We start from the raw sequence: 26213 nt of genomic DNA on the forward strand, positions 1-26213 counted from the left end.
CACATCAAGTCACGTTGGCTTCCTTGCAACGTGCCAACTAAGCAACACTTCGGCTCAAAAGTTACGTTACCTATTTTTACATATAATTTTAAAAATAAAACGCCATTACAAATAAGTCATTAAGTTTTATTTTGTTAAATATAACAACTACGGATGGGTCCGACTGATCACATGCATTACTAATGGCAATGTTTGAAGGGCACGGCACTGGCCAGGCTCGAATGGTTAAAAAAGAAAACAAGCCAGATATTTATACAGCGGAAAATGCATCCAAACACCACTTGTTATATGTACATTTATTTGTTATTCTGCATATGCTAACAGACTTGGTGATGGCGGGGCAATACGGAGACACATCGACAAGTGTTCTGCGACCACATCATCCTATGGACTACAACATGCATACAAAGATGTCGCTTTAGACAGAAACTGTATGTGTGTGTTTGTGATCAGGAATCATTCTCTCAGAGAAAATAAAAGACACAAGCTATCAGAAACACCCATGGTAATGTCAATGTGGGAAAGCTGCATTTGCGCGAAACAAAAAAAAACGTGATGCGCAAAGTCACCGACAGACGGGATACAGTTGTTACATTACATACCGGAACGGAAGTATGGTGGCCCAAAAGGGACAATAACACAAGCCACGCTACTCCACTGTCTTGAAGGGGAGTCAACACATACACAGAAACTTGGATGCAACACAAGTGGGCGTATCCATTCAATTCCCCCATCGGTCGGCCCTGCTGGGGGGGGGGGGGGGGGGGGGGGGGCACCGTTGAGGTCGGAAGTGCTCAGAGGTTCGGTTCGACATCAATGTGTGAATGTGATTGAAGGGAGAGTGAAAGACAAAAAGCATCCAGTTATAGAAAACCTGAGAAATTAATTGCATTAATTGTATCCATTACAAGACCTGATTTCTACTATAAAATTAGACTATCTGTACAGCGCCACTCTTTCTCTATTTTTTCTCTTTCTAACTACACAAAAATGAGCCACTACCTTCTCATATGTGGTTATGAAAAGGTGGCATCCAATCTGTGGTCGTGCTCCATTCTGAGACTTTTTTTTTGTTTTTTTATTTATTTCTATTTTTTTAATTCAAAAAAATATAATTATTCTCCTCCAAAAGACACAAATGGAGTGTGAGTGTTTTTGAGTCATTTGGCCTAATTTGGATTTCTGTCTGTCATTGTTTGGGTGCCTGACAGTACATAAACAGTCAATAAATAAATCGAAATCTATTTCAGTAGTTCAGTTCAAAAAGTGACACCCGTATTAGTGCACAGATAAAGAAAGAAACTGAATTCATAATCTTTAATGCTGCAATTTATTTTATTCTGATAATACTTCTGTGCCTGCTGTGGCCACTGGGAGGCAGTATAATACCGTCACGTAAATACTCAAGAAGAAGACGACTGTCTGGGGCTCAGTAAAACTCTATAAAATTAGACTTTTTTTTTCTCTCGAAAGGACAACAGTTTTTGTTTAAATATCTGTTACTTAAAACGCTCCAAAACCGCGACTACTAATGCTATCGTTAGCATGTTAGCAACGTTATGTGTTTGTTTTGACAGTAAACGTGACCAGTGCAAAATGTTGTCCTAAATTTAATTAAAAGAAAAATGCTGGCGCACAGATGCGCTTCAATTTCAAGACGGAAAAAATTAGATTGATTTGTATACAGTCTGTAAAAGGTGACCAAAGAAAAAAAAATCTAAACAAAATTTCACTGTGTGTAGTCACTGAGCTTCACGTTTCTAATTGAACTGCTGAAATAAAATTCCTATCATATTAAAAAAGCAAAAGAAAAAGAAATAACCACCAAATTTTCAATTACTCTGTGGTGAAATTCTCTTGTGTCCATGTAATACTGTTTTTTGGCCTCATATTAAAGATAGAACAGTGGAAAAATACATAGTCACTTGTCTGTCTGTACAAATCCCCCCGTAGACCGAAGAAAATAAAGTGCCACAATTTTAGGCCTGCATAGTTTTTGCAGTAGTTGACATAGTATATTGTATATATATCATATAATACACAATATATCTTGTACTTTCAGCACACCCGCTCTCTTTTTCGTCCGTGTTCATGACAAGACAGACAAAAAAACAAAAAACAAAATTAAAAATAAAGACAACCACAAACATGCATTTTGTACATACAGCCACGAGTCGCAAAAAAATTCAGCCATAAATTGGAATTGAAAGGCAACCAGAGATGCTCTCTGTCGGCGTGAAGAAATCAAGAACAGAATAAATTAAATTTACACACACACACACACACACAAAGAAAAAATACAAACACAATTATTAGGAAGCTAAAAATGTAACCCTCCTGTTATGTTTGCTTCTCTGGGACAGCAATAATCTTCTTGCATTCATTTGACACGTGACATTTAATTATCCAGAAGTGTCCAAAAAAAAGGGAAAAAAAAGAGTGGGGCAAATCCCAATAAAGATTATTAATATTAAATTATTAATCCAAGCAGAAGAAGCTTCCTTTCCCCCAAAAAGCACTTTTAAAAAAACGGGTCAACACAAACGGGAGGCTTGTATAAAACTAGAGCTACAGTGCGAAAATTACATGACGTATATTCGTGTCTTCGACACAAGCTTATCTGTGTATGTGATTTGGTCCATTGCTATCTGAAGGAATATTTTTACTAAAATTGCCAAACTAGATTCAGTTACATTATAAAGCTTATAGATGTTGTAATTCATAAATAGTCTTCATAATAATTGCTTTTTTTATGGCTCTCAATCTACTGCTGAATTATTGGAAGTGATTCAAATCCTACCACTGTAGAACTACGTTTTTTGAACAATAAGCTTTTTTTTGGGTTTGTTTTAATTTACCAATAACTTTGAAAAGATAAATAGATACGCTGGAGAGTACATGATTCATTTCGAACCATAAAGCCGATGCGTATGGCTACAAGAGTCTTGATAAAGATGCTAAATCCAGACTGGGAGTTTTGTTTGCGTGAAAAACCTGCACCAAGTTTTTTTGATTTACAGGTAGCATCATTCTGTTTTTTTCATGTTTTTTCTCTTCCGCCTTTACAAACAAATTCCTAATTTTCACTTCCATTATTTCGATTTGTGGCGTCACGGTGGGCGACTGGTTAGCAGGTCGGCTTCACAGTGCTGAGCTTGTGGGTTCAATTCCGGTATCGACTTTCATGTGTGGAGTCTGCATGTTCTCCCTGTGCCTGCGTGGGTTTTCTCCGGGTATTCCGGTTTCCTCCTACATTCCAAAAAAATGCACCGTAGGTTAATTGTTTACTCTAAATTGTCCCGAGGTGTGAGCATGAATGGTTGTTCGTCAATGTGTGTCCTGCGATTGGCTGGCATCCGGTTCAGGATGTACCCCGCTAACTGTCCGAAGACCGCTGGGATAGGCTCCAGCGACCCTCGTGACGATAAGCAGATTAGAAAATGGAGGGATGGATGAATATTTCGATTTGTAAACTTATTTTTGGGAGACAATTGTGCTAAACAGTGAGCCACAACCTCTCTAAAATCAAATGTGTCCGTTACAATTACCAAAATGTTTTTTTTGTTTGTTTGGGTTTTTTTTTTTGCTAACTAATTGAGTCAGTGATCGAATACCATAACAAAAATTTACACACGCACAAACATAAATTACAGGGTCATCACGAGAACACTTTGCATTTTCCACAGAAGGTAATCAATGATATGTTATTTTTAATAAATAGGTCGCTACAACAGTTGTCCTGCCCCATTTTTTTCACATTGCTAACAATGGTACCGTCCTTTTTTTTTTTAAATATTTTTTGCGTGCAATGTCATTGCCTTTCATGTCCAAGTATTTACACAGCAAACAAAGCACCATAAAAGATGAGTCTTTTTTTTTTTTTAATGCGTGCTTATTTACAGATCACTTTATCTGTGCAATGGAAAAGGAGGTTGTCTTTTATGTACAAGCGGAAACTGTTTCCACCCGTGGGTGGATTCCTTCAGGATAGCAGTTTGTCAGGGCGTTACACAACGACACAAGTAAAAGGGACTTGCCATGCCATGCAGAAACATCGCCTCAAGGGGGCTTTCTCGCAATCACATGCTGGTCTCGCAGGTGGGCGAGAGCCCGCTGTCCCCGGGTGTCAGGTGGATGTCAGACGTGAAAATGTGGTTATCTACTTTGTGTCCGTTTTGGTCGGATTCCCCGTCGCCCGGTCCGACCACGCCTTGGCGACAGTTTTGCGACGTGGCCCTGGGCGACCGAGGCACGCCAGTGGCACCGGCCACCTCCATCAGATGGTTGCCCGAGGATGGGCCCTCGTCACCGGGTGGGTCGTCCACCAACGGGCCGGTCTCCCCCGCCTCGTCATTATCATCGTCCTCCTCCGCAGCCTGGATAAGAGCTTCCGAGCTGGCCATGAGAGGTGACGTCTCCCCATCTGGCGACTCTTCCTCGAGGATGCTGGAACTAATGTCTCCAGGAGACGTGGTGCTGGGTGGCGTCGGCGGGCCCTCGGGCGACGTCTTCCCCACTTTAATTTTAAGAGGGTTGTTCCCGCGAAGAGATTTCTGTATGTTCTCCACCGCGCTAGTGAAACTCTCACCTTCCTCTATATGGAGTTCCGAGCCGTCACCCCGGTTAAGAGATTGGTAAAAGCCGTCTTTGAGGATGTCGTCCGAGGAAAGCTGAACCGCCGTTCGATGGAGGGGCGAAGGTACCTGGAGGTGTCTGGTCTTGGCTCCATCCACCGCCTTCATCTCCAGCTCTTCCTTGAGGGTGATCTCGGGGCTGTGGGACCTCTTAGGTGACCCCGGGCCGGCAACGGTGGTGCTCAGCGTGCTCATGGAGCTGGCCGTGTGGAGGTTGGTGAAGGACTGGGACTTGGTCATCTGGTTGTACAGCTCCTCTAGATTCTGTACGTTGAGGTGCTGCGGGGTTTTGCTCGTCCACCGCGGACTCCCGGTGGTGGTGACGGTGATCCGGTGCGGGGAATTCGGCGCGGCCACTGCGTTCTCCAGGGTCCTCTTCTCTGGCGACTTGAGGTTGGTTTCCGAGGTGGCCAACCTGGTGGAACCTCCCCAGCGGTTAGGTGACAGGTGGTTGTCCAGAGAGGTTTTATCCTCCCCTCTCTCCACCACGACATCCATGAGCTCCATACTCCGGGCAAAGGCGTCTTTCAGGTTCATGGACACGATGCTGCCGTTGCGCTTGGCTCTCTCCAACGCCTCCCGCCTCTTGATGGCCTTCTCCTGTCTCTTCTGCTCCTTGTAAAACTCGGAGAAGTTGTTGACAATGATGGGAATGGGCAGGGCGATGACCAGTACCCCTGCGATGCAGCACAGCCCGCCAACGATCTTTCCGGGTAACGTCTGCGGGTAAATGTCACCGTAGCCCACTGTGGTCATGGTAATGGTGGCCCACCAGAAGGAGGCGGGGATACTGGTGAACTTGGTGGCGTCTTCGTCTTTCTCGGCAAAGAAAACCAAGCTGGAGAAGATCATGATGCCCATGGCGAGGAACAAAATGAGTAAGCCCAGCTCGTTGTAGCTCCGTCTCAACGTGAACCCCAGAGACTGGAGTCCCGTGGAGTGCCTGGCCAACTTGAGGATCCTCAGTATCCTCATGATCCGGAATATCTGCACCACACGCCTCACGTTCTGAAACTTGAGTACGCTCTTGTTGGACTCGGTGAGGAAAATGGTGACGTAGTAGGGCAGGATGGCCAGCAGGTCGATGACGTTGAGTGGACCCTTGAAGAACTTCCACTTCTTGGGTGAGGAGAGGAAGCGGAGGAGGTACTCCATGGTGAACCAGGCGATGCACACGGCCTCCACGTGCGCCAGCTGAGGGTTGTCGTTGGCGTGGCCAAACTCGTCCTTCTCCTGAAGCTGCGGCAAGGTGTTGAGCGATAGCGCGATGGTGGAGAGGACGATGAACAGGATGGATAAGATGGCCAGAATCTGCAGAAACATAGACATACGTAAGACCGCATTAATGGCTGTCCTTTAAGAACTCATTCAGTACCAGCCAATTCTAGACCAAGTCTGAAAAGACGTTTAAAAACGTCTTTGGGAGTAAATGAGTTAAATACAACTTCTGAAGCTTGTTCAATAAGTGATTTAACTTAAGATATCCTTTATTCGTCCCGCAATGGGGAAATTACAACCATGGTATGCCTCTGATCTAACTTCTGAGCCAGAAAATGTGTAGGTCAGTCTATCTCTAAGAATACTTTCACAGCAGAGTAACCGACATGTCAACTTTGAACCTATTGTGTCTCTGATACCATCTCCGATGTAGGTGAACTCAACTCTGACAAACCTGTGATACAATACCCAAAGCGGGTATATTTACACAGTGACTTCAACTCTGTTATCCCTTTGATCCTAACTCTAAACCAGAAACGTTTGTGGTTCAACTTTGACCTTGTTCTGCCTCTGATACTTCTTCCAAAGCCGATAAATTTAAAGATCGACTTTGATCCCGGTATGCTACGGGTACGACCTCCATAGCATCCAAAATTCGCACGTTGATGCCTTTGATGATCCAAAAAGTATCCAGTTCGACTTCGATCCGGTTCTGCCTCTGAAAGACCCGATACCACATCTGAAAATGTCAAATTTGCCCGGCAGTGCTGCTCTACACTCAATGTCTGATTTGGATCGTAAATCAAGCCTGTTTGTGTTTTTGTAAAAGTCCTGTCTTAAAATCTCTCCTGCATTGTCTGTGCTGACATTTTCTTTTTAATTAACTTGTATTTATTTAAAAGTTATCCCAATGCTCAAACAAAATCCCAATAGTCTGACAATTGTCATCGCGGTTGTTAAAACCCAACAACTCTTCAATGTCAAAAGCGAAATTAAGTTGAGAGTTGACATTGTGTCGACTTCAAATTGGATATTATGACTCGTGCAACAGTGACTCGGGCGATTTCCATTGGGCAAAGTCGATGTGTATAAACAAAATACAAGAGGCAAGGAATAAATGACGCGAATCAAAAGAGTGAGTGAAGGTCTGAGCACAAACCGCGCTGCAGGCGTGCTGCTGAATGATAATGAGTCCGGTCGTATGCAAAATGAATATAAAACATGGCCAAGGATAGAAATGTGGATTAATGTCGCCTGTTAAGGTAAGACCTCGATGACGGACGAAAAAAGTCATCGCAACTTAATCTAAATGCAGTGATTAGAATTGCATTTAAATTACGGTCTGATGACACTAATCTATTTTTGAACAATCTGTGTTACATAACAGTGCAATTGTATTATAGCGCCACCTGTTGGCTGGAAAAGGAAAAAAAAGGAAATTTGAGTGCCATAAAAAAAAAAAATCACATTGGCCTGATCCCAGATAATAATAAAAGTTCCTCATAATGCCGCTGTCTGCCTCGGCTCAGATTCTTTTCCCACGGATCTGAAGATAAAAAGAAGCTTTTGTCCCAGAGAAGCTTTATGGCGTCAGTTTTAAGGATGTCGTCTTAGCAACTCTTGAAAGAGTGCTTTGGGCGGGAAGTCACTCTCAAGGCATTCTTTCACACGCAGACGGACGGAACGGCTGATACGGCATTTATACGCCATTTATCCAGAACGCAATCAAATGGGTGCAAATTGTACGACAGTTGGTTTTGGGAGAAGTGAGTGTCAGGTGACAAACGACCCACACCAACTCAACAACACCTAACCTGCCAAATTAGCATGTCGACTTGGACCCTGATTTGCCTCGGGCACAACCTGTGGTACCTCTACTTACAAAATTAATTAGTTCTGGAAGAAATTTCTGAACTACAACATTTTGTAAATAGAGACATGTTTTCCATGTAAATGCCCTAATCCGTTCCAAGCCCCCCCCAAAAATACCATACTCTATGTTTACCTTTTGTCTCTTGAAATGTATATCGTAACAAGAAGCAAAATTTTCCAATTGAGGCGTTTCACAACTTAAAAATTTCGTATGAAGAGACGTTTCGTAAGTAGAGGTACCGCTGTACTCTGATACTACCACTGAAGGCAGAAATCGTCAATTCCGTTATGGCTCTGAGACTAACTCAGAAGCCGCTAAATGAGTGGATTGACTTTGACCCAGTTTTGCCTCTGATTCTACAGCCGACTTTTTATGCCACCGATACTACCTACAAAGCCCAAAAATCTGCAGGTCGACTTCGACTTCGTTCTGGCTCACACAAAACCATCATACCTGGTATATTTTCTGGTACACCTTGACCATATGATCCCTCTGATACTCTCTCAGCACCTAGCAAATTCCCAGCTTTCCCGAAGCAGTCTGAAAGGGGCTTTAAAGAGCCGTTCTCTTCTGTCTGGCAGCGCCCCAAAGCTGCCGAAAAGGTTCAGTGCTCAAGCATTTGTTTTGGACTCGATCCATTGTGTTACACGACACAGATGTGAAGCAAACAAGATAGGTGTCATGGCGTAGGTGAGGAAATGTCACTCGCTGAATGCTGATGAGATAAAAGCGATTATCAGCTCAGAGGGGCAGCTTGAGGCCAGTCCGACATCAATTCAGTCACCTTACGCACAACGTCTTGAGATGGATGGCGGGGTGTCGCTGTCATGACAACTGATCGACTTCCACGAAAGGACAACTTTAGACCATGACTTGAGACTCAGATGCTTTGAAGCAGTCTGCCTGAGCATGAAATGGCTCTTTCCTGTCTCGACTTTGAGTCTGTGCTTCCCCCTCGCAAGTCAGGCACTTTGCTGGCCAATGTTGACAAAGTAATGCCTCCAAAAGTCGGAACATTCACAAGTTGATATTGACACAGGTACGCCTACATCTTGTTTTGAAATCAGAAGTCAAGAATAATGGCTTGTTCAAATATTGTTATGTATTAGATATGACAATTTGGTTCAGACTTTAGCAAGAATCACGGAAGTTGACATGCTTGATTTACTTTCGAGGGCCACATAAAATGATGTGACGGGCCAGATCTGGCCCCCGGGCCTTGACTTTGACATCTGTGAACTAGAAAGATAACACTTGCTAAGTTCTCACTTTGCGTTGAAAAAAATTGAAGCCGTTTCTCGGCGGTAATCTTTTAATTGATTTATTTTTTTGGCGGCAGAATCAATCGAGACGATGGCTTATGGTACTGTGCATCGATCCCGGTGTGTGTGTGCGCGCCATTTCATCATCTGGCAGTTTGGTGACCCCATTAACTAAGTAGTGTTAAACCAATGAATTACCGCTGTAGATGGATTGACCACCCTGAGCTCCCTTCATTAATCTGGCCTAATGCCTGCCGTGTGTTTGGAGGGTCCTCACAGGGTTGTGTTGGAAATAGAGACTGAACATGGCAGCCGTCCAGAAACCTACAGCAAGGCAGAAAATGGGCTATTTTAGTGTCGTCTTCATTCCAAAGGTGTCGTCTGGAACGCATAATTGACTTCATCAAGCAGCCTAAACGAAAAGAGTGCTAAATGGATGGGTCCAAGTTAATTCCTAGAAACTGGGACAATACATGACAGAATGAGATGAAATAAATGACTTGCTTAGGAGTCCGTCTGGCTAACCAGTCTTGGGTGTGTAGCACATATTACGGCAGAAGGGTTATAAATTCACGGGTGGGCTTCGCCTCTGTAATACATCTGATGCTACCTCCAAAGTTGGCCAATTTGTAGATTGACTTCTAGCCTTATATGCTTCTGACACTACTTCCGAAACCTTACTGTTAGCAACACAAATCACTACCTAGCGTGAGAAGCTAACGCAGCAGTCGACACCATCACTCAATCCATAATCCAATTCCTATCTTCTTACTGTCGTGTTTCTTTCCAACTCACTGGCAAACTTCCTAATGGGGCCCTTCCCCACTTTTTTCACTGCATACTTTTGTAATCATATCATTCAAAGACCTGAGAAATACTTTGGGCATGTTTGTGGGCACAAACAGGAAACTGAGCAGGCTCTTATGAAATATTTATGAACATCTTTTCTGGGGTGCAAACATGCCAGTCAATGGGGGCCATGTCACCAACGTGCCATCACGGCTTTGGTAAATCGATGCAGTGTTCATAAATTATCATAACTGCACTGGCCAGTCCCTGTAAGTATTTATTATTATTATTTTTTACACCTTCAAATGTCTCCTCATCTGTCTTTTAAATATGAACATGATGCCAACCGGATGTGAGCGATGTGCTGACCAGAGCGCAATGAAAGCACTCTGGCCAGCTGAAAGATTCATGAGAGCCATGCTAAGCTAACCAATAAACGCTGAATTTGTAAGCTAGCGAGGCCATTCCCCGCTTCCGCCCTCCTCAACGAAATTTAGCCGTGCGGCTGTGATAGCGGTGGATATTTAAAGCCGCTCAATCGATGGCTATAGGGACGTTGCTGTCTAGCCTCTTATTTCGCCTTCTCAAATGACTCCTGTACACGTTGAACTCGGCGGAGCAACATCTGTACAAACAAAGCTTCCTTTGCTGACTCTGCACTTTTTACATCACATCCTCGAAACGCCCTCAAAGCCAAATCATTTGAAGTTCAACCGCTATCTTTTTTGCTGATATCAGATGGTAAGTATAGAACAATAAATGGACCTTAAATGGCACATTTTCTGGCGGAAAAATATGATGAGAACAACAGAAAAGGAAATGAAATTTACAGTCACGGGGAAATTATGGGAGCCAAAAAAATGAAATTAAAATATTTTGGAGGTGTTTCAAAATGTGGAACAATTTGGACTTCAACCTAATGTTCTGGAAATGAAAAGGGAACAGTATGGATTGTAAGCGCAACCAAAATGTCTTGGAAAAAAAAGATCAAAACATCAAAATTTGGAATTCAACAAAATGTTTCCAAAAAAATGGGGAGAGTGTGAGGAAGTGTACGAAGCCAACTATGTTTACTACCCGAGACAAGCTGCTTTCTTTGCTAATAAGATCCTTCCCTCCCTTCTCCTATCAGTGATATGTTCGCATGAATAAATGCATGAGCCACGCTGGCACCGGAGGAGCAGCAACAGATGATTGGCACAGGAACCCGAAACATGGGGCGGAGAAAAATAGCCTTTCTGGTTAATAGAGGGTATCAGTGATGTCAAAAAGGGGTGGAAAAGTTTGGTGTTCAGTCAAATGAAATCAAAGCTTCTTGCTAAATGAGATTAATTTGTACTATTTAGAGGAGGTGGGGACGGAGAAAAATGAGTGTGCCGACTTGAAAATTTGACCTAATTATCCACTAAATGCAGTTTATGGGGATCATTCGTGGTGAGTTAGGTGGGTATATCGTGACTCGTGGAGGGGCGCGCAACCCGAGTTGGTGTGCTGAAGGGGGCGCAAGCTTAAAAGAATTGAGGGAATGACATGAAATCGACATCGCCATAAATTCAATCATGCAGGAATTCAATCATGGTGCTTCGGCTGGGGGTGCGGCAACACTTTTAGGGGTGTTTTGAAAGTGGGTGCGTGGCTTAAAAAGTCTGGTAAAGGTTGTTCACAAGAGAAGAGTAGAAGAAGAAGAAAAAAAACCGTATTTGTCTCACAATGGAGAAATTTACAAAAAGGCTTTTATTTGGCTGGAAAAGTTGGGTTTTCAAGGATTGGGGTGCGCTGACTATGATGCAGCGTTGAAGCGGGTGCGAGGTCTAAAATGATAGGGGGAGGTTGTTCTGTGACATGAAATCAATGTAGCTAGGAGCTAAAATTGTTTTTTTTGTTTTTGGGAAAGAGGTTGTGGTGCCTCAGATAGGGGTGCACCAACTCTCTTGGAAAGTAGAAGAGGCTGTGTGGTCTAATTTTTTTTGGGAAGGCTCTTCTATGCCAGAATATATGTAGCTATAAGCTAAACAGGCATTTTTTTGCTGGACGGGAATGAAGTTGTGGTGCCCTGTATGGGGGTGTGCCAACTCAGTAGGGGTGTAGAAAAGGGTGCGTAACTTGAAAAAACTCTAGTAAAGGCTGTCCAGAAACAGGGCTAAACTTTTTCTTTTGTGTGGAAATGTGACTGAATTTCCAGTGATGATGTGGGGTGCACCAACTTTGTGTGCTATGAAGGCTGGGACATTACGATACACGCAGGTGCGCGTGTATTTTTGTGCGGCCGGAACAAGCCTTCGCCAGAGTTCTAATGCTCCCATTAATCATTTTTATCACATGGAACGCACAAGACCTCAAGGAAGTGGACGGCCTTTAAAATCCTAATAATTCCCCACGCGCCGCACAGAGAAAACACCATAAAGAAAAGAGGTGCGCATGGAATTGGCGGTGAATTATATCACCATTAAAGCAAGAGGTAAATCCTTTCAATTCCTCTCAGATTCTAACAAATGATTCCCCAGTGACATGGACTTGTTTGGTTTTGAAAAGAAATATATTCCTTTGAACGATGACTATCTGTTTGCCGATAACTGTAATGACTCTGTGATGTACAATCACGGTGAGGTGCGCGCAACCCTGCGAGCGCATAAAGGCCCCCCGAGGGTGATTGAGATTAAAAGTTTAATGTTTTTCTGACCAATAACACACAACAAAGCCATTTTGCATACAGTGTCATTGATTGAAACACAAATAGGACAAACATACCCAAACATTTTAAGATGCACACCCCTTTTTTTTAAAAAAAGGGGACACACCCACATCATGGGTAACTCACATCTACCTGCTAAAACAAATCCAAACGAACTTAATTTAGTGTATGATGATTTGATGTCACACAGCAACCAGTCCCAGAAACTTAAAGCTGCGCACCACCTTCAACACACCATGAGAGTCGGCGCACCCCAGTTCGGGCGACTCCTCTGTATTTTTGCCCCAAAAGTCACATTATAGCTACTACCGTGGTTTTACCTCATACATCAGAGTCTTTCGAAATCATTTTCAGCCTTGCACCACTTTCAAGAAACCGACAGAATTGGTGCACCCCTATTCAATAAAACCCAAATTCCAGAGCGGCCAAAACAAACAAATAAACAAACAAATAAACCCAGTTTAGCTTATCTACATTACATACAACGTTTTTTGAGCGAGGGTTGAACGATCGATAGGGTTGTAACGTAACAATTTCTCCACCAGGTGGCGGAACCACACTCTAAATCCGATTTTTCACTTCCTCTTGTGAACCGTCTCAAATGTGTCCGGTGGGAGAGAGGCGTGCGGTTGTCTCAAATCGCGCACCCATTTCAAGTTTAACGACACCACCCGGAAGATTTCAGTCGCCACTGCGGTGCCTTCCCACTGAAGCGCATTAGGCTAATGCCCTGCTAAGTGATTCCTCGGATGTGTTTGCGGCCATAGCAAAGAAATTACACGATACATCATTGCAAATACATTTAGGCTGCAATCTCATTGTTGCAAATGTAGAATGTGATAGGGGTGCGGCAAATTTGTGGAGGCGCTGAAGCGGGTGCGCGGTTTAAATTGTTTGGCAATCGCGCTTCTATTATGTAAAAAAAGGATAAACAGGCTTTTGGGGGATTTATCTTAGGCAGAGGTGTGCTCTGTTCAAAGTGTCAGAGTGTGCATGTGTGTGTTTCTACCAAATTTTAACAACATAGTTTGAAAATTGCAGTTTTAAACTAAAAGAGCGGTGTTAAATTTTGGAGGGCAGATTGGGAGGACTGTAGTGTCAAGGAGAGGGGTGCGAGGTAAAGGAGTTTTGGTGATTTAAAAATCAAAGGAACTAGAAGAAACAGGCTTTGTTTTTCGGGTTTTGGGGGGAATTCGTGAATGTGGTTCTTTGAAAAGAGGGTAAACCAATTTTGTGTTGAAGGGGGTGCATCGTTTGAAAAAAAATTGTAAAGCTGTTTAATGATTAAAATAAACATTGAGTTTTTTGTGGTCAATGGTATTTGTTTGGATTTTTTTGTGTGGAGTTGTAGGGCTTCAGATATGGGTGTGCCTAATTTGATGGGGTGTCAGTGTTAGCTTAAAATTTTGGGGACAATCAGTTCCGGTTTAAGTGACATAAGCTTTGTTTAGATTTGGTGGGGGACAGATTGGGAGGGTTGTGGTACCTTGGATAGGGGTACACAAAAAAAAAATCACTTCTGTCGATGCAAACAGACGTTTTCCATGTTTCCATGATATGTTAGCATTTAAGCTAGCCAGACTTGTAATTCTGATATAATTCAAATACACAATGTGTCATTCTCTTCGTGATAGATTCAGCAATGGTAAGATGAGCCTTTTCATCGGCATCACCAATTGCCACATGACCACATTTGCTAGTTTGTTTTAAATATCAAAAGATTGGAATTTGAACCATTCGAAAATGGTGTCAAGTTGCGCACTGCGAGAACCAACACGCACAAATGAAGCCACTGCTTCATTCTTCTGATCATAATTAAGCTGAATCGCCTGGTGCCCCGCGTCGCCTGAGCATCCAGGATGCGACCCTTAAGAGCCTTTAAAAAAGACGCTGGTAATCAAAGATAAATGACCAATTAAGGGAGAACGTATGGCACACTGATCTGTTTCAATTACCTTTTGGAACAAGCATCACTTACTTGTACCATTATGAAGTACAGTAGTGCTTAAAATCCATCGAAATGCAATGAACCTGTTCCAGAAAAAAATTGTGTGTGTTGTGCTATTATAATGTCAGTCTCTGCGTGTTTCCCCACCGTTTGTGTTCAATTCTCGTTGCATCAAGGGCTATAAAACCACATAACGAATGTGTTGCACTCAATCAAAACCAATAGGAGAAAAACACAACTTAATTTCCCTCACGTATTTAAGGGAGGAGGGAGCGCACGCGGCAAACTCATCCCGGCTCCACGTGAATGTCAATAAAGGAATTGCATTAAAAAGGGTCAATCGGATGGATCGGAGATAACCTCGCTTGAATTTCCTCGCCGGCGGCTGAATGCGCTGAAGAAGGAGCGCATACATACACGCATAAAAGAAAAAAAAAAAGTAGCGCTGCTCATAACAAGAGATAAACGTGTTTGGAGTAGCGCAGATGTTCAAGTGGGGTTGAATGTCACACGAGGCTTGTTATTGTTGCTTCAGCCCAATTGTTTGGATTCATAGGAGCTTTTCAAACAAAGCCACATTTCAAGGGGAGAAAAGAAGATTTACAGTTGGGTGATTAGGGCCTGACCAATATGGATTAAAATTTTTTTTTCTAGGCTGATGCTGATATTTGGCTGGATAAGATTCCAATAACTGATTGATTGGTTGATCTGATTAATAATAATAATAAAACAAAAAAAATGAATAACTTATTTTGGGGTTCCTTAATGCTTACAACAATGGAGATATAAATAACAGTTTTTTTGTTGATACATTAGATTTTTCATGCTTTGACCTGCGTGCAAAATTGTGATGTCCGAGCACTTTATGCTCACAATTTAAAACATCAGACGGGCAACACGAATCTCTCTTTATACTATGCGAAGAACTACTGTTGCGTTCGTACCGCGGCTAGCTGAGAAGCTGCGGCCGTTTCCATCAATTGAATTGAAGCAAAAAAAATATGACCAGTCATGCGTTTCGTAGGATCTCCCCAAAAAAATGCACATTTCCAAGTTGCGTCACACGCCTGTTTTGGTCCGACACAATGGAATGCACGGTGGCCCTAAAGGGACAAAACAGACAATTTTGACTTCCCACAATGACAGTCAAGTTGTGTCGGCAAGGCTTAGTGTGTGTGTGGCTGCTTAAAAGTCACCAAACATGTCGCACATGCAGCACAGGCATTCCCTGCCGTTCCATCCACCCACAACACAACCCCCCCCCCTTTCACAGGAAGTGAAACATGAAATGAAAGAGCAGAGAAAATGCGCTGACTCGCATCCTTTGATGTGTTTGTGTGTGTGTGTGTGTGTGTGTGTGTTGCACAGGCTCATTTCCTCAGACGCTCACGCATGTTTTCTCGCATCACCTCCGATTGACCCTCTTGATACAACTCCTTTATTAGCTGCTGAATATTGCGTATGCACTCCCTCGACCCAACAAACGACTGCGTCAGGGTTACGTTTTCTTAAATCTTTCTGATCGGCCCTCTTAATTGAACTTTTTTATTATCCTTGATGCTTTTGGTGATGATGTTGTTGCATGGTAGCGAGCGCATACATTGGTGATAAAATTAAGGATAAGGCGTGAGAGCGCAGAAAAAAAAATGGCCTGACTTTCCCTCATTCATTCGTGGAGGGAGGGCGGCCCCGTCGTAATGTTTCTTTCTTCGACGCAAAAAAATCCTTCTGTGCACTTTGGTTGCCGCCAACAGAAAGCGGATGTCACGTCGCCGCCCGTTATCAAAAGGACGCATTGCTCGGGAGACCATCCGTATAGTCTGTGTGTGGGAGCCTTTAGTTTGAAGTGTGTGTGTGTGCACGCACCTTAGGAAAAAGCCCTTTTCTGCACCTATCACTTTTTATTGCCTATGAAAGAATAATTCGAACCCCGTGCAGACTTTCACTGAGATGAGTGTGTCACTTTGTGTGGGAGATGCCAGTGCTGAAGCGCCACCCCAAAAAAAAAAATCCTACAAAACAATACGGCTATGTCCAATTGCAGGCCCATTGTCTCAAATCTGAGAAGATTGGCCGATGTGGAAAGTGTTTACAGAAAGTAATTGACCCCAAGGTGCACACTGGGGGGGTTTTATCACCTGCGCATCCTGATTTTCATGTCGTGCGGGGCTGGCTTGTGCGTTTGTGAAGTTGGTTTCTGTTCTGGTGCAGCGAGGGTGTGTACTGAGGTTGTTATCGTTGACATAAAATGAAAGAAATAAATCATCCTAAAATTGAAAAGAATATTTTCGTTAATAAGGGAAAGTAAAAATTGGGTTTAAAAAAAAAAACGTAATTTACATTTTCCAAAATGAAATTAGCTGTGATTGTCGTGAAACTTTTTTGTTGTCGTTTTTTTTGTGTTCTTGTCATTTAATGTCATACATGAGCTTTCAGGGTTCATCATAAATATATTCATATCAGCTCGGCCGACAGCTGTACATGACGCCCGTACAGAATATTTAATTACCTGTTTTTTTATTTAAATGTATTTTAATTTACATTTTTTAAAAAAAGTTTTTATGGCATAATAATCTTGCACATAATAAACACTCCATATATTTAAAAAAAATTTAAAACTAAAACTAATACCAAAACAAACCAAGACATACCATCATAAAAATTAACTATAATCAAAAATCCCCCAAATATTCAAACCCTGTTTGTTGGCAGAAAATTCAACCTAAATTTCAGCCTGCTCATACCACGTCTCAATTCTGGCGCAGCTTATCGAACTCTTGTCGAATTTAATCATACGGACTCGAAGCTCCGCGGGGGATACGTGGTGGACCTCAAATTTCACATTTTACAACCGGGACGACTATGAAGCCAACCGTCGACATGCACGTAGGCGCTCGCTACAGGAAAAGGTCAATTTATTATTTTGGTGTCCTTGTGATTGACTTATTGCCTTATCTGATGTTCCCGTCGGCAGCTGCGGCGAAGTCGGCCGGTTTATCAGCCACTAGACAATGTGCCAAGTCTGATTAAACAATCTAATCTGAACTCAAATGAAGTGTAATGAATGAAGTAGATTAGATACGGAAGGAGAAACAACATGCTGCATCGTATCATAAGAGTACCCCTAGAACACCCCCCTCAAGAGAAAATAGCAGCCCACACGGGTCACCACTAAATCAGGCGCACAGATTTAGCGTGACAAGACGTACAAGAATCAAGAGAGGCTATGCTGCGAGACATACAGAGTCCAGATGGTTGCCGTGGACTGAAGACAAGAGACGGCATGATTTGCCCAAGGTGGCGTCAAGGGCAGAAAAGATGATGTCAACAACGCAAATGAGGTTCCAGTTCCATCTTATCCCTGCCCCGCGTCTTGTTTATTTTGCTGACCTGTGATCCCAGCGGAGTCTCTCCAACATCTGCCCGTGGCAGAGCTCAAGCAGATTAACGGCCAGATTTGGATATTATTGTCATTCGTAAGACGATTTGCGCTCCTGGCGACATGGACTGTTACTTTGTCTGACATGGGAGACGATACAACGAGACAAACAAACGTTTTTGGGTTTTTTTACAATACGACTATAACAAACACTAGCAATGATGTATTCTTGTTTTTTTTGTGGCCTCACATTTCTGTATCCGACGAGGACAGATCCGCACCTGCCATGAGCACATTCAGAATCGCAGCAAATGTAATCAGTCATAAGATGACCAATTAATTTTTTTTAAAGCGGCGATTACTTGACGAGCTTTGCTTAGTCATGAATGTGATACGTTCGATGACAGCAGAAAGTGGAAGCAATCTGAAATATTCAAATTTATGAAGCAGTAAAAAGATCAATCTTGTTCCCATTTTTGTTGTAAATAGTTTGCTTGCATATCTAGAAAAGCACGGCAAGTCAAATTTATGAGTTCTGCACCCAAAGTGGCCCCTGAGCCATAGTTTGGACACCAGCATTTTACAGCGTATAAATTGGAAAATCACATATATTTCATAACATTACTTTATAAAAATCGATATAACATGTCAATTATATAGTATCAATACAGTACCATGTTCGAGAAACATCTCATTTGACATTGAAAAAATAAAATAAAATAAAATAAATAACAACAACAACCTGCTAAGCTAGCAACAGAAGTGAGTGTCTGCAAATCTCGGTAATTTGATGCATACTTGATGAGCTTTGGACCGGGCGAATAATAGCACCATGTAGAAACATAAAACCCGCACTGCAACACAAGAAAGGCGCAATCACGCCCCCTCATAAAAGCCCGGTGTTAAACATGCACGCACACAAACAAATTCGAAACACACACACACATACGAGAGCAATAATGAGATGCTGAGATTTAGTATATTGATCAGCCTGTTCAGAGCAGCAGCAGAGGCTCCGGGGAGAATGCAGCGTCACATAAAATGACATTATGGCATCTCAACCGAGGCCAAACCCAAGGTGACCTTGACTTTACTGCCGCCCCTGAGACGTGCGCCCCGCCCCTATGCCTCCCGCTGCCGATTCCCACCGTTACAATTCGACCCATTGGGAGGTATTTGTGTGCCTCAATGTCAAAGGCAGGGCCTTGACATAGGAGTGAGCTGACTTACAAGTTACAATAAATAAATAAATACAAATAAATGCTTTTGGGCCCAGATGAAGTTTACTGTCAAAGTAAACATCAAACTAAGAGAACTACCTGGTGGATTCAAAACAAGCAAATAACGTTACAACCCCCCCCCCCCCCCTCCCCAAGGTTAATAAAAACATTAAAAATGAATTTGATTTAAAAATTTTGAGCATTTGGACAACTTTCAGTGAAACAAGGTGTCTAAACGATAGATCGATTCTCAAAGGTAGGTGATGAATTGACAACTGATTAGTTGTTGAGTCATTGTTACACCTCCAGCCAGATCCAAACATCGACAGATAGCTACACATAGAGATCCGTAAATATGGATACCACAAAATCGACACTTTGACCAGTTGTAAATACCGGTAGGACGCCTTAGCGATGGTTGCCCAGCTCCTTGATTAAATGTATTTTCGTTCAATGGTGGTCATATTTTTGGGGGATGGTTCCTTGTTGGCACGGCATATGAGGCTATGACGCAGGAGTCTATTAGTCTGAAAGGTTCCGCACTTCCAAGTGGCCTCTCCTCCCCTCGCTTTTTCATATCTTTATGGAATCAGAGGGAAAATGCTTCATTTGGAAACACTCGACCTCCAATGCGTCAGTATCACTCGCCAAAGGAAAAAAGGTGATCTCATCGATGCGATGGCCCAAAAAAAGTGCTTCGGTTTGGAGTTCAACAGCAGTTAGAAAGGGAAAAATGAAATGAATTTTTTTTTTAAATCTAGTGGAAGCGCATTTTTGTTCTAGTTCTGTTTTAGTGGTAAAATGTGACTTCAGCATGAATGCAGAACCTGTTAACAAATATTGGCTCAAGCTATTTTTAACCTCTAGAAACCAGGATTACGGTAAGCCTCGGCCGAAGCGGGTAAGTAAAGTCTGCCGAATTTTTAACAACCGATGTACGGCGTGAGAATAAAAAATTAGGTAAAATGCCAGTAATGAGCGTCATAACCTTCGCTAATTTATGACGACTCATCGGAAGAGAAACAAGAACTAAAACCTCTCAAACGCTAACATTGAAGCCTCGTCATTTAAATTTCAAGACAGAGAAGCTAAAAGGGCTGTTTTAGCCATCTCCACTTCTGACACCAAAGATTAGCCAGATTGCTAATTTATGATACGCTAACACTGAAACTAGCATTTATGCTAGATCTGGCGCATTTACACTGTTTATTCTGGTGTTGAATAATGTACACTGTCCCAATGAAGTAAATAAATAAAACAAATAAACAAACCAAATAAACAGTAGCGCCATATTTCGCCGTGGGTTATACCGCGCACTATCACACGATCGATTGTCCGAAAGGAATTGATTAAAAATGGGTTTAACTGGAAATGAGATGAAACCCAATTGCGACCCATCCCGTTCAATCCGTTTGACGCGTATCGGGAATCGGGTACGAATCGAAAGCCACTCCACGTACATTCGGTTACCGGCGTCGGGCTAAGCCGAAAGGTGTTTAGCCATAAGCGATAGCATGCGCGGCTCTTTAAGAAGCTTAAGGTATTGGCGCAATGTTTACGGGCGGGCTTACGTATCGGCAAAACATCTGCCCAACTCGTGATCCCATGTCACATGTGTACACAAGCGCACATGTGGATATGGCTTTGTAAATGCGGATGACGACAAAGCGACAAGAAGTAACGAAAATTGCGACGTGCCAGAATGCCCCACTTCAAGATGGCAACACTATTTCCTGTTCGATAACGTACAGTTATACAAAAGTATCCATCCGCGCATAAGGGATTGGGAAAAACAGATGATTGCTCATCAAGTGTTGTCAAATGTCTCTCAGTGTTGCAGAGGCAGTTAACATCATGTCAATTATCCCCGACGTTCACTTTCTCGCCCTCCTTGACAGAAGGTTAAAAACGCACCACGCTCATATCTACGCATGTGTATGCAAGGCAACGGTGTTGCCAAGGAAGCGGCTAAGAATAACTCCAGTTTTTGGGGAGCTCGAGAAAAAAAAAAAAGAATAATAATTCACAAGGCCCCTGACTGTTCATTTGAATGAAAATGTGGTTCCGTAAATTTGCATAATGTGCACAACACTGACAAAAGGTATCAATCAGGGGTAATTAGGATATCACAAAGTCATTTGGCCTTTATGTAAATATGCCGGTGTTTATGCGGGAGGCGGGGGTCATGTCAGGAGGGGAAAAAAAACGTTTCGAGGTGACAAAGTACACAAAAATCGCAGGAATTTGCATAGCGACACGTGGGCGAAAAAAACCCCAAACATTAAGAATTGGAAAAACAACATCATTAAATTAACTCATTCACTCCCAAAGACGTTTTTAAACGTCTTTTCAGACTTGGTCCAGAATTGGCTGCTACTGAATGAGTTAATGGTTTAAATGTCACATCGCAAACAGTTCACCTTCAGGGACCTTGTGACGTAATCAACTGGGATGTCAAAGAGGTTATGAGGGAATCGTCCAATAAACACTTTCTTGCTGGACAACGAATAAAGCCATTGATTAAAAATCAATGCGAGAGTCATATGGGAGCAACTGAGGGTGGATTGTAAAAACCGCTGAGTCAGGATGTTGACATCGTCATCATCCAGCCTTCCAAGTGAGTTTTCTCTCTCTCTTTCTCTCATCCCAACTCCAAATAGAGGACAAACATGCTAATCGGCTACGGTGATCACATTTGATTCAACAGGTTGTTACCAGCATGCGTTCCAGTCGGGAGCTCCGCGCAGTGAAATACGACACTTCTCCGTTCCCTTTCACTGGAGGATGCACTTTGTAAGTTCTCTTCTCTCCGCGGCCACTTTCACCCGCCTCCACGGGGTTTGGGGGGAAGGTCACGGACAGACGCGGCGCAGCGGCCTCTCTAATTGTGTCTCCCGGCTGGCGAGGAGTAAATGATAGGGATGCGCAAAAAGAGGACAGGAGGGTTGTTCTTTGCCGCTGGTTGGGGCCTAATCATCGGAAAGCAAGGACGGGCAAGGAAAGATGTAGGAGGGTAATCGGGGAATTTGCGGTAATTTGGTTCATGTGGCCTTCCAGTCAGTAAACTGGTGAGAGAAGTGAGTCAGACAAATGAGTACTCCCGTCATTTAAACAATTTCCAGGACATTTGATAGGAAATCTGCTACATTATTCTGGTTCAAATATACTGAATTGTTTGGGGTCTTGTTTTGCAGCGGTGTGTCCCACTTCTGACACCCAAGATTACATCGACCGCCGCAGCATGCTCCTAGCGCCTTCCAGAAATCATTTTGCTTTGTCTCACACAGGTGACTGAGGTTTTTCGACAGCCTCAAGGATCCCACTTCTGACACCAAAGGCAAATATCACACTTCAGTAGCAAAATTCAAGCATTAAAAAAAATTATTAAACAAAATCTGTCATGATTTTTACAGTTGTGTATTTTGTATCATTTCCGACTCACTCCTCAGACTGTGAAGTATATTTGAAGTGGCTAACTATATCTCACTTCTAACACCAAAGAAGAGCACCGCGGTGAGACTACGCTACTTCCAGCTTCCGCAAATCATCCCATGCATCACAAAGTTTAATGAGGTTATTACAACTCCATACGCTCTGCATGACCTCTCAATTAAGCATCCCGCTTCTGACACCACCAACACATATGGCATGTTCGTTGCAAAATATGAGCCATTCCCTGTCACTTCACGAGCAGCCCGGAATGACGTATGAGCAACTTGTCAACCACTCTTTCAAAATGTTCCCCGACTTCTAATTGAGTACACTGCAGTGTGCTCGCCGTAAAAGTCTGTCGAGGCAACGGGGGAAAATACGGCAAGGCAACAAATGAAAAAAAAAAATAATAATAAAAATAAATAATAAAGAAAAAAATAAAAGGGCTACCGTAGATACTCGGCGGAGAAGAAGTGGGAAAAGCACACCGGAGAGCAGATTGACGAGTAGAAGAGTGGGTACAGTAATAGCTCTCCTGGCCGCGTTGGCCCAATGCCAAAGCCCCGGACGGTGATGCGGCTCGCTGCTCTCCCGCCCACCGGCCGCCTCCTCATCCCAAACACTCGCTCTGCATTAAGAGCCCAATCAAATATTCAAACCCCCGCCCCCCCCAACTCACAAAAAAAAGTAAAAAAATAAAATAAAATCACAGCGCTTATATAACACATACAACAATGCTTTGTATATTATCCATCCATCCATTTTCCGAACCGCTTAATCCTAACCAGGGTCGCGGGGGTGCTGGTGCCTATCCCAGCCGTCTTCGGGCAGTAGGCGGGGGACACCCTGAATCAGTTGCCAGCCAATCGCAGGGCAGACAGAGACGAACAACCATCCACGCTCACATTCATACTTAGGGACAATTTAGAGCGTCCAATCAGCCTGCCATGCATGTTTTTGGAATGTGGGAGGAAACCGGAGCACCCGGAGAAAACCCACGCAGGCCCGGGGAGAACATGCAAACTCTACACAGGGAGGCCGGAGCTGGAATCGAACCCAGTATACCTCTGCACTGCGAAGCCGACGTGCTAACCACTGGACTACCGGGCCGCCACCTTTGTATATTATGAGAAAGGAAAATAAAAAGGATCAGCGGGGAAAATGAGCATGCTGCGGCGACTAATTAATGAATAAATCACTTGCGAAAAAGAAAAACGGCCAAATGTACAGTGAGAAGAGCTCGGGTACAATAACTTTAATTTACTTGGGGAGCAACAACATGCAAAATATCAGTGCCCGAGACTGATTAATCGGCCTAACGATTTAATTTGCAGATATTGGATCTTTAAAAATCTGTAATAATCTTTTTATTTTTTTTAACACATTACAACATAAGACAACAATATACAAAAGAACAAAGTATCATAAAACAGTCAAAAGTTTTGCCTGTAATTCATATCATTATTGTTGTAAGCATTAAGGGACCAAAACAAGTTATTGTATTCATTATATATCTCAATTACTTGGATGAGTAACCGGGGGAAAAAAAAAATCACTTGATTGGTCAAGCCCTACAAAATACGCAACATTCATCTGTGGTGTCCCTCGAGGGTCTGTACTTGGTCCATCGATTTTTATCCTGTACATGCTTGGCCATATCTTTCATAAATCATATCTTTATTTTTGTAAGCATTAAGGGATCTACATCCCTAAAATAAATTAATTTCATGATTTATAGATATTTTTAATTAATCTGTTATGGTTTCGGCATCTATGGAAAAAAAAAATCTAATCTGTTGGGTCCTACAAAATAGACCAACCCAATATTCATTTTAGGACTGAACTGTGGTGCCATGAGTTATGAAGGACCCATATAGCCTACAACACTCTCTCTCACCGATGGTGTCCCTCAAGGGTCTGTACTTGTCCCCCTTACGTTCCCTTGGTCATATAATCTGCCAGTAAGGTATTTCTTTCCATTGCTACACTGATGACACCTAGTGGTATTCCAAGATAAATTCAACTGTTCTGTCACCACCAAAATCAAGACCAATCTCAAAACTCACCGCTTTCCTACTTTCTGCAAGTCGACTGTTCTGTTTAGACCACGGGTACGTTCAAATATGCGTTGCTTAGTGTAATAAAACAGTGACATACAGTTTATGGTAATCATTGTCTATGTTATCAATAGCTTTAAATAGTGTAGTAAAGGCTAAACTATATGGTTGTTTTATTTGATTCGTCGATTCTTTTCACGTTTTATGTTGAGCTTGACAGTGAACTTTAACTGTAGCTGGGAAGAAACAAAGTAAAAACCTTTTTGTCGAGAACATTTACTAATTCAGATATATACAGTATATATACTGTATATATATATTTTTTTACTTAACCTTGAAGAGGTAACTTCAAATTCATACAGTCCTCCGGGTGAATGTGACTCGAAGGTCTTTGTAAGCTGTGTATGGACCTTGGTGGTTTTCAAGGATTTGACAAGTGCAGCGATTTCGACCGCATGTCGGGCAGTAATCCAACTGGCAGCACACAAAAAGCTCTTCCACAAAAGCTCGCTAAATGTCACCTCATCCTTCAAACATCATGAAGACAACCACAGCCGAGCAAAAACTAAGTCAGCCCGCGGACTTCATCTGTCAGTCAACCTAAAAGTCAGATTTCAATCTCGAAAAGAGATTTCAGGAAATAAGAGTTTTTACGTCAACACTTTCGAAGTTTAATTTAGGTGACTTCGAAGAATACATTTATATGGCACTGACCTTGTTTGCGTCATTTCAACCAAATCTGATTATGATAAACATGAACTGATTATTTTCCATTCTCAAAACTCCTGTATTATTTTCTGCATTACTCTGTATCAGTGAGTACTCAGTACTGAATACTCAGACTAGTACTGGTCTGCAAAAAAAAAAAAAGAAAAAGTTGGATTGCACATCCCCTGATTACGATATTCAATCTAGATTTGAAACCAGTTTCAATCCTATTTCTGGCACCATATGCCACTGAACTCTGTTCACCCAATTTCTGTGCATCTCTGAGAAACAGACACTTGACACTTCCCTCCAGTGGCCGAAATTCAGCAACAGAGACTCGTGAAAAAAAAAAGCTGCATAAAAGGGGCGAATGACGCTTTGTTAGAGGCACACACACACACATACACGCACACACACACACACACACACACACACACAAACCATAAATGCATACACAGTGCCTAAGTGGGTTATGAATTATGGATGCCATGTGCTATTGTCTGTAGCGAAAGAGGCAATTGACCGCCAGCTGATTATTATCGATATGCGTCCGCAGTGTGTCTCGATCATTTCCATACACGAGCCGGAGGGACACACAACATTATGCATTATGTCATTCCGTGTTCACGTTGGGTGAAGTCATGCACAGGCGACAGAAGGTACTGATCACATTTGTGTCACTTAAAAAAAAAATAACATTAAAGAATTAAATAATTATCTTAACAGATTTAATTAAAACATAAAAAATAAAATAATTTCTAAACGTATCCTGTGCTGTTATTGGTCGAGATAAAGAAAAAATAAATCAAAAATAAAACTGTGCCACCAACAATTGAGGGTGTAAATATTTTCAACTGTGAAGATAAATCTCAATGTGACAACTTTAAATCTCTCATTCAATGTGTTTGTGTATGTTTTTGCATTTTTTTCCAGTCACTTTTGTGCTCATATCGTATACACACTACAGAGCCATTACGCCCTTCAGCTGTGTGCGGCTTGTG

General features: G+C 42.5%; 1 protein-coding gene across 2 annotated transcripts in view; it reads right to left on the reverse strand.

Moving 5' to 3' along the window:
* Positions 1 to 1311: 1311 nt before the first annotated feature.
* Positions 1312 to 26213, reverse strand: part of kcnb2b (potassium voltage-gated channel subfamily B member 2b) — a 47688-nt gene continuing 22786 nt past the window's right edge. For both annotated transcript variants that reach the window (XM_052053746.1, XM_052053745.1), the window contains one exon: positions 1312 to 5945. In XM_052053746.1, the coding sequence (XP_051909706.1) occupies positions 4080 to 5945 (1866 nt within the window). In that variant the 3' untranslated portion in view covers positions 1312 to 4079. The remainder of the gene's footprint in view (positions 5946 to 26213) is intronic.

This window comes from Hippocampus zosterae, chromosome 20 (assembly GCF_025434085.1).
Source record: "Hippocampus zosterae strain Florida chromosome 20, ASM2543408v3, whole genome shotgun sequence".
NCBI classification, from domain to species: domain Eukaryota; kingdom Metazoa; phylum Chordata; class Actinopteri; order Syngnathiformes; family Syngnathidae; genus Hippocampus; species Hippocampus zosterae.